At 40.9% G+C, this 12,802-nt stretch overlaps 1 protein-coding gene and 1 long non-coding RNA gene across 10 annotated transcripts in view; one reads left to right on the top strand and one right to left on the bottom strand.

Annotated features, from left to right (window-relative positions):
• Window positions 1–5,372, top strand: part of LOC309642403 — a 49,415-nt gene extending 44,043 nt beyond the window's left edge. For 2 of the 3 annotated variants that reach the window (XR_014253164.1, XR_014253165.1), the window contains exons 3-4: window positions 512–625; window positions 5,084–5,372. This is a non-coding gene — a long non-coding RNA (uncharacterized lncRNA). Of the gene's footprint in view, window positions 1–511; window positions 626–855; window positions 4,624–5,083 lie in introns of those variants that run through there. The other variant, XR_014253163.1, reaches the window with a different exon arrangement.
• PLCE1 (phospholipase C epsilon 1) overlaps window positions 1–12,802 on the bottom strand; it is a 316,064-nt gene that overhangs the window by 155,960 nt on the left and 147,302 nt on the right. For all 7 annotated transcript variants that reach the window (XR_014253085.1, XM_082423538.1, XM_082423536.1 and 4 more), the window contains one exon: window positions 10,968–11,256. Coding sequence is in view for 6 of the 7 variants with exons in the window: in XM_082423538.1 (XP_082279664.1) it covers window positions 10,968–11,256 (289 nt within the window). In the remaining variant the exon portion in view is untranslated. The remainder of the gene's footprint in view (window positions 1–10,967; window positions 11,257–12,802) is intronic.

The raw sequence follows: 12,802 nt of genomic DNA on the forward strand, positions 1-12,802 counted from the left end.
TGAAATACAGAGCTAAAAGACTTAAAATACCAAATATGTACATATTTCCAGTTGGCAAAACATTGTAGACTTTCCAGAAGATGGTAAAATCTTCTGTTAGAATTTAGTCCATTGAAAACTAAACACTCTTAAAATGCCTCTTACTACTTTAACTGTGCTAGTTAAGTTTCTTGGTTTTAAGACTCAATTCCGACAGAAGTTTAAATAATGACTCAGACTATCCTGAGATCTTCTCTTTTTTTTCCTCTTAAATATTTGCTACTGACCCACATGTTATTATAAACAAATTATAAGCATTTTCCATTATGTTCTATAAATGTTCCCATGGACAAGAATTTTCATAGCTCATTTAAATGAGGTTTTTGTTCTTTAAACAATCTAAAACACTCAAAAGGATTAGGTACACGTACTGAAAAAAATCTCATTTAATTTTATTGTAAAGAGTAATCCATCCATCTTCATAAAAATGTACAAATTCTAACTTGAACACTAAATTTTATACCAATCTTAGGAGACATGGTGCCCAATCCCAGGAATAAATGCTTAGCATCTTTTCTACTCTGGAGGGAAGAGAGATGATATCAGCAGAGAATGAAGCTGAAACAACAGAAGCATCATAATATAGGTGAGGGCTTGTTTTCCTTGGTTAAATAGATGTTCACATTTCTCCAGGCTCTAAAATGGTTTTAGAAACCTCAGACTTCACTCAAGATGGTACAGGGACTTCCCTCTGAGCCCCTACAGCCTGTTCTTATCTCAACTACAGCATTTATTTACTGTCCTAAAATTGCATGTATACCTGCCCATCTCCTCCACTATCAGGTGACTTTGTCTTATTCACTGTTTTATCCTCAGGGCCTAACACAGTGCTTGGCACATAGAAGATGCTCAACAAATATTTGTTAAATGAATTAATGAGTGGCCTGATGCATGAGTCCTAAGGAAAACCATACATAGGGGCAGCCTCCAGCCTCTAGATACCTCCTTTCAAGTGTCCTGTAAGATGCTACTTCTCTGAGCCCATAGCCAGGGAGACCTGGCAAAGAGCAGAGACTTACGGCTACCAGGGGATAAGGTGGCAGGAGGTGGGGGGTGGGGACGGGGGAAGGATAAATTGGGAGATTGGGATTGACATGTACGCACTACTATATATAAAATAGATAACTAATAAGAACCTGCTGTATAGCACAGGGAACTCTACTCAATATTCTCTAATGGCCTATATGGGAAAAGAATCTAAAAAAAAAAGAATGTGTATATGTATATGTATAACTGATTCACTTTGCTGTACACCTCAAACTATTACAACATTGTAAATCAACTATATGTCAATAAAAATTAAAAAAAAAAAAGAACAGTGGAGGGCTGGCATTTCACGGGGTTGGCAAAGGGTGGCAGCAATCATCATTACCACCATCATCACCCTCAGCATCACATCATCACTGCAACATTTACTGAACACAAATTAGATGCCAGATACTATGCTAAGTTCTTCATATACATTATCTCATTTAATCCTCAGAACAACTCTATGAGGTTGTTGCTCTTATTCCTGCTTTATGGTGGCAGACGCTAAAGCCTAGAAAGGCAAAGTCACCTATTCAAGATGACACAGTGTTGAAGTCAAGACTCGAACAAAAGACAGAATGATGCTCCTGTTCAATTTCTTTTAACCAAGAAGCAACTCAGAGGCTGAGAGTCCTACAGGACAAAGAGAGCCCCAGATAATACTTGTCTTTTTGATTCTGAGCCCCTCTCTCTGCTTGCTTCAACAAAGCCTCTGTCTCCCTTCTCATTTGAATGTGAGCCCCAAATGGTCTTCATTATGGCTGCAGAAAACAATACCATTGGAAACAAGCGGCTTGAATCCATCAGTCTTCACACAGGCTCCAAATGCCTCTTTTTAAACATCACTCATGTAGTAGGTGCACATGGAAATTAACATTCAAATAGTAAGGATGGATAGGAGGTGACAAGTAAGAGGCCTCTCTTGGAGGTAACCATTTTTGCATGATTCTGTGTCTATTCTTCGGCAGTTATCTCCTAACTGTAAAAAAGATTTTCATCCCATTTAAAAAAATATATTCTCTTCTGTTTCAAGAAGAATACATTTAATCACCTCGATGAAAGATGAGGAATTTGGCCCTTTCTCCCCATTATTGCAAGTTATATTTTTTTAGTTTTAGTTTTCTATTGGTAACTCTTTGCTTCAGCTTTAAATACTATTCTTAATCTTCTCTCTTTACATTTCAGTTTAAATGTATTTCTTAACTCCCCCAAGGCTATCCATCTGCTCTTTATCCTTCTCTAAACCTTCCTCTTTCGGGATCAATGCGGCAATTTCTTTTCTTTTTTTTAACATCTTTATTGGAGTATAATTGCTTTATAATGGTGTGTTAGTTTCTGCTTTATAACAAAGTGAATCAGTTATACATATACATATGTTCCCATATCTCTTCCCTCTTGCATCTCCCTCCCTCCTACTCTCCCTATCCCACCCCTGTAGGTGGTCACAAAGCACCGAGCTGATCTCCCTGTGCTATGCGGCTGCTTCCCACTAGCTATCTATTTTACGTTTGGTAGTGTATATATGTCCATGTCACTCTCTCACTTTGTCCCAGCTTACCCTTCCTCCTCCCTGTATCCTCAAGTCCATTCTCTAGTAGGTCTGCATCTTTATTCCCATCTTGCCCCTAGGTTCTTCATGACCACTTCTTTTTTTTTTTTTTAGATTCCATATATATGTGTTAGCATATGGTATTTGTTTTCCTCCTTCTGACTTACTTCACTCTGTATGACACTCTCTAGGTCCATCCACCTCACTACAAACAACTCAGTTTCATTCCTTTTTACGGCTGAGTAATATTCCATTGTATATATGTGCCACATCTTCTTTAGCCATTCATCTGTTGATGGACACTTAGGTTGCTTCCATGTCCTGACTATTGTAAATAGTGCTGCAATGAACAATGTGGTACATGACTCTTTTTGAATTATGGTTTTCTCAGGCTATATGCCCAGGAGTGGGATTGCTGGGTCGTATGGTAGTTCTCCTTTTAGTTTTTTAAGGAACCTCCATACTGTTCTCCATAGTGGCTGTATCAATTTACATTCCCACCAACAGTAATGTTGGCGATTTCTTATTCCAGTTTGTTTTGGGAAAACATTTGCTTACTGACATTGAAAAGTCACCTTTTAGGACTTTTTGATTTAAAATAGTTATGAGTTCAGTTTTATACGTGGTAAGCAAGCTTTGGGAGGAAGGCTTGGAATCCAGTTGCTGCTGTTTCTTTGGGTATAGAGTTTCAAATAACTATCTTGCAAATGAATTTCAGGAATATGGCCCACTCTGAGTTTCTGTAACTAGGACTTGACATTTTTATGATCAGCTCAAACAGAGGAACTCCAAGTGACTGGCTGGGGTTGCTGTCCTTACCAACCACCTTTCTGAATTCAATGTTAGGATTTAACCAACCCTTAATTTCTTGATTTCTTAAAGCGATGGGAAGGATGGATGGGCATATGATCCAACAATTCTATTATCTTTTGCCATTAGTAACATGTTGGAAGGATTTGAAATTATTTTTTTAAAGATAAATTCATGGTCATCTTAAACCTAACTCCCTTTATCCCCACTACATCCATTCAGTCTCCACATTCTATTAATTCTACCTCTTACTTACACCTCTCTGCTGCTTCCCAAGGATTTAGACTCTTTGGTACAGTGAACAGTCTGTGCACTGCACAAAAGTCCTTACCTGAGTGGAGGGGAGGTCCGAGATCCAGCCCACATGCTGTGCACTAAACGATATGCGTGGGTATGAGGCTGTATCACTCTGCAGAGAGTGAGGAGGGGGTCTTTTCGTAATTTTTACCAATTACTAAATGTGCCAGCAGCACCCTACATTGCCTTAGCAACAGCCTCTTAAATGCCTCCAGTTCTCACTGCTCTTTTCTTCCATCCACCTTCCACACCAAACATACTCACCTGAAGTATCAGAGACCCTAATTCGGTAGGTTTGGGGGTGAAGCCCAGAAAGCTATACTTTGGACACTCAGGCTGGGCAATTCTGATGCAGGTGGGCTAAGGGTGACACTCTGAGCAGCCCCACCCCACACTGCAGCCAGATGGATCTTCCTAAAAACACAGTCTGATCACATCACACGCTTCCTTAGAACCCTTCAGTGTCTCTCATTACTTACAAGGTAAAAGCCAAGCTCTTTATCATGAAATACAACCCTATGGAGACCTATTTTCTCCCCCCAGCCCAGCCCATGCCTTCCTACTTACTCCCTGTATGCCCCAAGCTTTGGCCAGAACTGCCTGGTAGACCAGCAGTCCCTGAACACACTGTGCCTTTTCCTGTCTCATGCCTTTACACCTGGGTGCCCCGTTCCCTCTGCCAGTTACCATCAGCCCCTCTATCTGTCCCTGGCCCTCCCGGAGGAGTTTCCCTTATCAGTCAACACCCCAGGTCTCTATTCCAACCGAGCAGACCTCTCTCTTCACAAAGCCCAGCTGGGGTCCACTGCAGAAAGAACAGGAGATTGTGTTTTTAATGGGGTAGTAAGTGAGGAGTGAATGGGCTTTTGATAAAGAAGACCAGTCACTGGGTTTAGGGCCGATTCTAACTGAAAATGACCTCATCTTAACTCCATTACATCTGTAAAGATCTTATTTCCAAATAAAGTCCCATCTGTAGGAACTGGGGTTTGAACTTCAACATATTTCTTTCAAGGGACACAAGTCAACCCACAATAAGGACTAAATGAAATAATGCAGATGAAGGGCTTGGTGCATTGCCTGAATCACAGTAAGCACTCAACAGGCTGTCTGGTTTCAAGTGCTGACTCTATCACGGACTATCTGTGTACACCTAGGCAAGTTTCTTCATGTCTCTGGGTCTCAGTTTCCTCATTAGTAGACAGTACCACCCTCATTGGACCATTGAATGGTCAATGAAATCACACATATAAAGCATTCAGAGTAATACCTGGCACCAAGCAAGAACTAAAAAATGTTCACAGCTATTACTATAATTCTAATTTTAATCCTTCCCTTTACCCAACTTTCTCTTTACAGATGGAAGAGTTTAAAATTTCAGAGAGGGGCTTCCCTGGTGGTGCAGTGGTTAAGAATTGCCTGCCAATGGAGGGGACATGGGTTTGAGACATGGTCTGGGAAGAACCCACATGCCGCGGAGCAACTAAGCCGGTGCGCCACAACTACTGAGCCTGCGCTCTAGAGCCCGTAAGCCACAACTACTGAGCCCGTGAACCACAACTGCTGAAACCCGCGTGCCTAGAGCCCATGCTCCGCAACAGGAGAAGCCACCGCAATGAGAAGCCCGCGCACCGCAACAAAGAGTAGCCCGCGCACTGCAACAAAGAGTAGCCCCCGCTCGCAGCAACTAGAGAAAGCCCGCATGCAGCAACAAAGACCCAACTCAACCAATAAATAAATTAATTAATTAATAAAGAGTAAATAAAAAAAAATTTCAGAGATATCAGTAATGGGGATGTCATCTTGAAAAAATTAAAAAATAAATGTAATTCCTCTGCTTCACCCTCTTTCTCCCCCAAAATACACACAATTGTTTTGACTCAAGAAGCATCATGTCTCCAGTAATATCTGAGGTAGGTAACTTCGCTCTTCACTGGAGCTTTGGAGAAGCTCCCCCTGGTTATAAGCATGGGTGTGGAGTCACACTCTTCAGTCACACCTGAGCATGTTTAGGTACATCTCGACATGGAGCCACACTCCTGGATGACACCTGGCCACCTGTGTCCCAAGGCAGAGGGCTTTTGTCTTGTGCCTACCAAACTTCCCAGCTCCGTGAGCTACAGACCCCACCATCAACTGACTAGCCTTGCACTTTATGAATCTCTTGAGGGTAGTAAGGGCTACCTCAGTAGACCTGAAACCTAATATTACATCTTCTCTGGAGTGAGAAATATTATTTTACAAGTTGAAGGCTTCCAGATGTGATCTGTCACATTCTTCCCAGAGGTGACACAGCCCTAGGCCATAGTGGGCAGTGAATGAACACTTTTTAGCCGATTAACTGGCACAAAAACATACCCCAAGTTACATTAAAGCATACTTTAACATCAATGAAATAATTTCAAGGTCACAAAACTAGTAAGTCAGAGGATTTCTTTAAATACACTGAAATCTTGGAATTAGAACTATGGATATGCCTTCCCTTGCCTGGTAGGCATGTAAAGGGTAATTGTTTTGATTATGAGGAAGTCAACCAGGACAGCCTTAATAAACTAAATTATTTATGAGGTACAAGCACATAGTTCAAATGCGTGTGTGTGTATTCTTATTAGGACTTCTTATTTTTATACTCAAAGGCATTTACTTTAGAAGAAGACACAAATAGAACATACTTATTGCAGTAGAAGAAAATAAGTTGAAAATTTATCAGACCTTTCTATCAGAAACAGAATATTCCCCATTTTCAAATAAGAATATTACATTTGTAGGGCAGTTTTTGTTTTCATATTGATATTCTATCTATGGTCTTTATATGATGAATAACTTTATTTATTAATAGCTATTCTATACATACACATACCTAAACTGGTTAAAAATGAGCACTGTCTACTACATAATTTAAATATGGGTAACTATGCTTTGTCCTGGTAATACATAAATATTTAATCCTTTAATTTACAAACTTACTTAGGAACAATTTGAGGAGAAATTGAGTTTAATGTACTAAATTTATTATATTGGCTGATACAATATGCACATTTGAAAACATTTAGCCTCCTTACATTGAAAAATCCTCCTCCTTGTCACTACTTTTTTTACTTTTGCTATTTCAGTGCTTTACATTACTATCAATTATCTTATTCTTTTCTCTTGCTTTTTACTTTATTGTGATTTTGTAATTTTTAGTAGGGAGTACATTGGAAAAAAAGAAACAGAAGCAGGTGGATTTAGAAAATGTATTCCTGATTACTGAAGTTAATAATTCTTTTGGCTGCCACTGCTATACAGAGTTGGTCCTGCGATTCTAACAAGGTTAATGGGAAGGAAGAGAAGGGGAACCAGATGGGAAGTAGAAAGATCTTGATTGTACTCAACTAGTGGAAGTCCCTGACAGTCCTTACACAGTCCCTGGTGTAAGCTCTCCATTTTCCATTTTGAGACAGTACATCCTTGTAATCAAGGGCATACCCTTGCTTTTCGATGCTTCATATCAGAAAATGTTTCTCATTATTTGGCAAACTTTCCACTTAGTAGATGGACCATCCTCATTGGTCCTGAAGGCAGAAAACCAGGAATGTACTGACTGTTGGCTGTTTTTCTAGGGCCACCTGTACCACTGGAGGTGTGCAAGCTGATGGAGATTTCAGAGAGTTAGCAGAATCCTGTAGACTGTGGTAAAGCTGCAAGGCTGCAGAACTCTGACTAATCAACACTTAAGTTACCAATTCCTGACTTGTGAATGCCCTGTGAATAGTGAAGAAGGGGTTGCACATTTTCTCCTCCTATTCTCACCTACTATAGGCAGTTCCAACCCTCATCTCGTAATCATAACCACTTCCAGGAGACAAGTTGACTTGGGGCACCTGCAGGTCACGTGAAAAGCTGTCTTCATATGTCTTTTTCTTTTTCGGTTCTTTCTAACATCTTAATGGACCTGGCACCAAAGACCTACATAACATGTTCCTCCTCCTTTTTAAATTCTTCAATTCTTTTGTGTGTGTGTGTGTATGTGGTAAAACACATATAACAAAAACTTCAGCATCCTAACCATTTTTAATATAGTTGAGTGGTAATGAGTACATTCATAATGTTATGCCACCATCACCACAATCCATCTCCAAAACTCTTTTCATCTTGCAAAACTGAAACTCTGTACCCATTAACAGTAACTCCCATACTCACCCCACACCAGCCCCTGGCAACCACAATTCTACTTTGTCTCTATGATTTTGATTATTCTAAGTGCCCCATATAAAAGGAATCATACAGCATTTGTCTTTTGCCCTCCTCCTTTTTTTCTACCTTTTCCAACTCCATTTAATCCACTTCAAATGTGATCTCTCTCATGGAAGAGGTCATTCTTTTTGACCCTCTTCCTTATCCTTTCCCTTTGGGAAAAAAATTATAAACCCTGCCCTGCCTTCCTTTTCCCTTCTCTCATTAAAAGAAAAGAAATAAAACTTACTGGGATAATAATTTTCTGAATCTTTCATGTTAGATACGAGTTTCAAAAGATAATTAACCATAACAACAGAACTACAGATGTCAACATCTAAAATCTCTGAAATGGCCCAAAGTTCTTTACAAAAGCTCCATAAAAGTTTTAATTTAACTCTACTCATCTTAATTAAAATTATTTCCCCTCAACAAGAAATGTCTTTTAACTCACTTGTATTGCTCTTTTCCTGGAGGCTGATTCTCAGTATTCTAATAATTGTGTTTTTCTCTTTGTTCCATGGGAAGTGTGTAGATTTCAATTGTGTTATGGGTTAAAGGGGTTTTTGAGGACTAGAGTCTGGGAACCAAATCACAACGTTTAATACTGCTTCTCCAGGAAAGTATTCTAAGTTACACACAGCTCCTGAGAAATGAACTTCTGGAACACAAGTCATTTATAAACTGGGGACTGAGTGTGTTACACACTTCCCACAGATTTTCATTGGTGACAGAGAGCTGAAAGTTGTTGGCCTACTCAGTGCCACAGGACACACAGTGAACTATAATACAAGCAGAAAAGCACTGCACAGCAGCCAAGCATATCCTCTAGACCCCCTGCTGGAGTACACGACCAACAGAGCTCAAGACTCAACTAGTCAGTATGCTGAACCTATAGGTTCCATAAACACTCCATGACTTTGAACAGCCATGTGTGATTTTTTTATTGACCATTATCTCTCACTGCATGTTAAAGAAATGTATGTTTCACTGTGGCACATATAGACTTTGAAAACCTCAGGGGAGTGGGCACTGAAGTTGAAAAAGGTTTCCAAGAGAGCAAGTCAGAGCTATAGAAATTAGCTTGGAGCTGAAGCCAACTGGCTAATTGTATTATTCAGCAGAAGCTACTAACAGAGGGATATCAGAAACCATTAAAGAGCTGCAAAACAGAAAGTAAAAGAAACTCCCAACTCTTGCATAAAACCCCCATTTAAAGATAACATATTAGCTGATGATTCAACCAGTCTCAGAGATGGGAATGCTGATAGGAGTTCTGATCTGAATACAGACAGGCAAAGAGCAATTGAGATCAAGTTATTATCAGGGCAACAGACACCTTAACCAGTGGCCTCCTTTTTTCTCCCCAAAGGTCTGTGTAAGCCTGGAGGCAGCCTGCCTTGGTTGGGGAGCCTGGAGATCTGCCCTTTTGCAATTAATGGGGAAGAAACAAAGTGGCTTTTATTGACTTCTGTTTGTTTGCGGCCAAGCCATTTGTCACATGGAACATTAACTCTGTCTCCAAACTCTTTGAACACTTAGAGCCACTTCCACATTATTTGGCATTTAACTCTCTGCAGTCTGTTCTTTGAATACTTGGTGCATGCAAATGTGGCCTCCTCGTTAGGATCATAAACAACTTAAAGGCGAGTAAATTGACTTGTACTTTATTAGGATCGCCCATAACACCTACACACTGCTGGGCACAGAGTGGGTATCTGATCAACACAGCTTGATTAACTCACAGGATAAGGTCCTCACATAGAGTCACAAGCACTGAAGCAATGCCAACTCTATATGCTAATCTCAGCCCAAATTCCCAGGAAGAGCATTGATGGAGAATGTAAGCTTGGCAGTTACCAGGAGCCTCATTAGAGTAGGGAAATCTTGAATCCTATGTATAGGGGAAACTGCCTACTACCTAGAGACTGCAAGTTCCTTGGGGGCAGGGGCTATGTTTTGTTCCCTACCCAGCACCTAGTAGGGGCTCAAAAAACATATGCTGAATGAATGAAACACATATGAAACCAAGTGTCTCCTCTTTAGTCTCTTGGATTAGTTGTCCCACATTTTGTGTTTTTGTTCATTCATTCTTTATAACCAATCCACAAAAGTGAAGGTGACTCTAGAAAACAAATCAACATGGCACCCACTCAGGTGTGAACCCCCTCTAGGGTCCGCCCAAGGGGTGCTGGGAGTGGGGAGGTTGAGGATCAAGGAGGAAGGCCACTGGCCTGATAATCGCAGGTCTGGGGCTTGCTGTGGAGGGACAAGAGCTGCTCTCCTTGAGAGAAGTGGCCGGATGTCAGATTGAGGTCTTGGCAGCCCCCAGGCAGTGGAATGCTGCCCTGCATGGTCCCCGTCTGGCTGGCATCTTCCTGCCAGGGAAGGCTGCCAAGCGGGTGGTGACAGCTGTGCAGTGCATAAATCTCCAAGGTTCTTTGGTGCACTGCCATTTCTGACTCGCCTTTCTGCTACTTGTGGGAAGTAGCTGGGAAGTTCTGATCCCATTTTCCATTGGCTTTCATTTTTCAGCAGGACACCTATCTTATCTTTTAAGATGGGAGTCACTGGAAGATGGCCTTTAGCTCTTCTGGTCAACATGAACCTACTGATTCTGTGTAGAAACGAGAACTATATTCCACTCTGTTTTGAATGAAACAGTTGGTTTTCACTGTGGCCACATGACTACACTTGTTTACAAGGCTTTTTTTTACAATAATTGACATCTGTCATAGACTACCACTAGGAGAAACCACTTATCTGAATAACTTAAAAAAATAAAGATAGCCTTTTAGCCATTTTTGAAAAAAATTTCAATATCTTAATGCTTATCATTCGGAATGTTTATACCTTAAGGGATTTTGATAGAGGACTATCTTTTTATATATTCTCTTAAAGCAGCTATCTTTTCTTAAAGTTGCTGATACGTGGACTCAATTTTCCATCAGGAGTTGCAATAAACGTTAACTTAGATTCTTTTCTGCATTCAAAGAAGAAAAGTTAAAAGTGAAATTTCAGACATTACCTTTCAGCATCATTCGTCCGGTGGATCCTCCAAAAGAATTGAGAAGGTTACTTCTTGCTCCTAAAGATGTGGTGGCTTCTAGGAGAGAGCCGGTGATGTACTGAGATATGGAAGTCCTTTGGAGGGTGGCACGATACTCACAAACAGTGTCTTGGACACATTGCTTTAAGCACGGACCAATGCTAATCCTTTCATGGGCTGTCTCCGAGGCTGGGAGCTTTGTGAAGAAATGGAGAAGAGATCTAATTGTCTCTTCTGTTTCTTCTCCCCTTCTCACTGCACTGTAGATCTGTGAATAGCACAAAGTACAGGAAGTATTAATCTAGTTTCTTAGAAAAGCAAATTAACTTGTTGACAAAATGCCAAGATGACTTATTAAGAAAGAAGGCTCAGTCGCTCTAAGTGCAAACACTCGTGAACACTGGACTCATGCATTAACCTGAACATTCTACAGACACCATTTATTTGGGAAAGTTATGTGTAGTTATGAAATGGGCCATTCAAACAACCTTGCTATCAAACAGAGCACTTACAACTTGTACGAACCAAAAATATATTCAGCTCAAATTTCTCCTCCTCCTCCTCAGCAGAATAAAGCTCGTCTGTAGCGGGACAAGGGCAAACCTTTCCTTTTTGTCCTTCTGGACCCTCCTGAGTGACTCTCCCAGATCTATCTCCAAGGAACACTGCAGACTGATTCATGAGGAATCTTCCCTCCATGCTCAAAATGAAGTAAGGGTGAGAGGGTTAAAGGGCAGGAGAACATCTATATTTCTCTCTCGGGCGTAATCCTTCAATCTGTCAGCTTGGATCAAAGCCTTTGAATACTTTTTCCATATCCAATGAGTTGCCAGATCCTACCCACTTTTCCTCCTTCCGTCTTTCCTTCTGTCTCTGCCACTATCCTGATTTCCTCTTTCCCTCATCATCTGAATTCACCAAGAATTATCTCAAGGAGATAGGATTATTCGGACAGTCTCCCAGCCATAATTCCAATCCATTCCAATACAGTCGTTCAACAGGCATTTATATAGATCTGTTCTGTGAGAAGCACTGAGATAAAAGATGTGGGGCATGTACAAAGAGTAACACACCTCTTGTGCTACAGGACTTCACAATCTAATTTAGAAGATGAGACCTGAAAATTATGAGGTTTGACATTATTTCTGGGAGGTTTGGGGTTTTGTCAAGGTCTCTGGGAAGCCAGAGCCTTCTGGGTAGTGTATAAACGACAGGGAAGAAAGAAAACATGGGTGAGTTAATCCAGCTTTCTGATGGTGGAATAAAGGTTTACTGTATTGTGTTGTCTCCATCATGTCACTTTGAGCACCTTGCCTTGGTTGACTTGTCATTCATTCATTATATCAGTGTTTATATACCAGTTATGTGTCAGGCCTGGGAAAATAAGACAGCTTCTCCCCTCAAAGAGTTCACAGTTTAATAAGGAAGACAGATAAGCAAAAAGCTCATAGTAGGGTGGAAGTTGAGGTCACCCCCTCTGTTGACACCAGTGAGTGGCCAGGGAAGGGAAGACCCTTGCATGCCCTCCAGACCCTGCATGCGCCCTCGTGATGCTGCACACTCCAAATCTCACCTTAACTAGAGCCCTTGGGTACTCAAAAGGACCCCTGTTGAGCTGTGCTGGGTCCTTAGGAGACCCTAGAATGTACCCAGAATCCCCCCTGATATTCAAACTGTGCTGACACCCTAACTAGAGTTCTACTCTGCCTTCCTCTGCCTACTGGTATATACCTGCTACTTGAAGGCAGAGTGCAGATTCTTTAGCTTTAATTCTCTGTCTAAATTTCTGGTGGCCAGTGTGGCCACGGAGACGG

The sequence above is a fragment of the Balaenoptera physalus genome (assembly GCF_965194825.1).
Source record: "Balaenoptera physalus genome assembly, chromosome: 14".
Taxonomy (NCBI): Eukaryota; Metazoa; Chordata; class Mammalia; order Artiodactyla; family Balaenopteridae; genus Balaenoptera; species Balaenoptera physalus.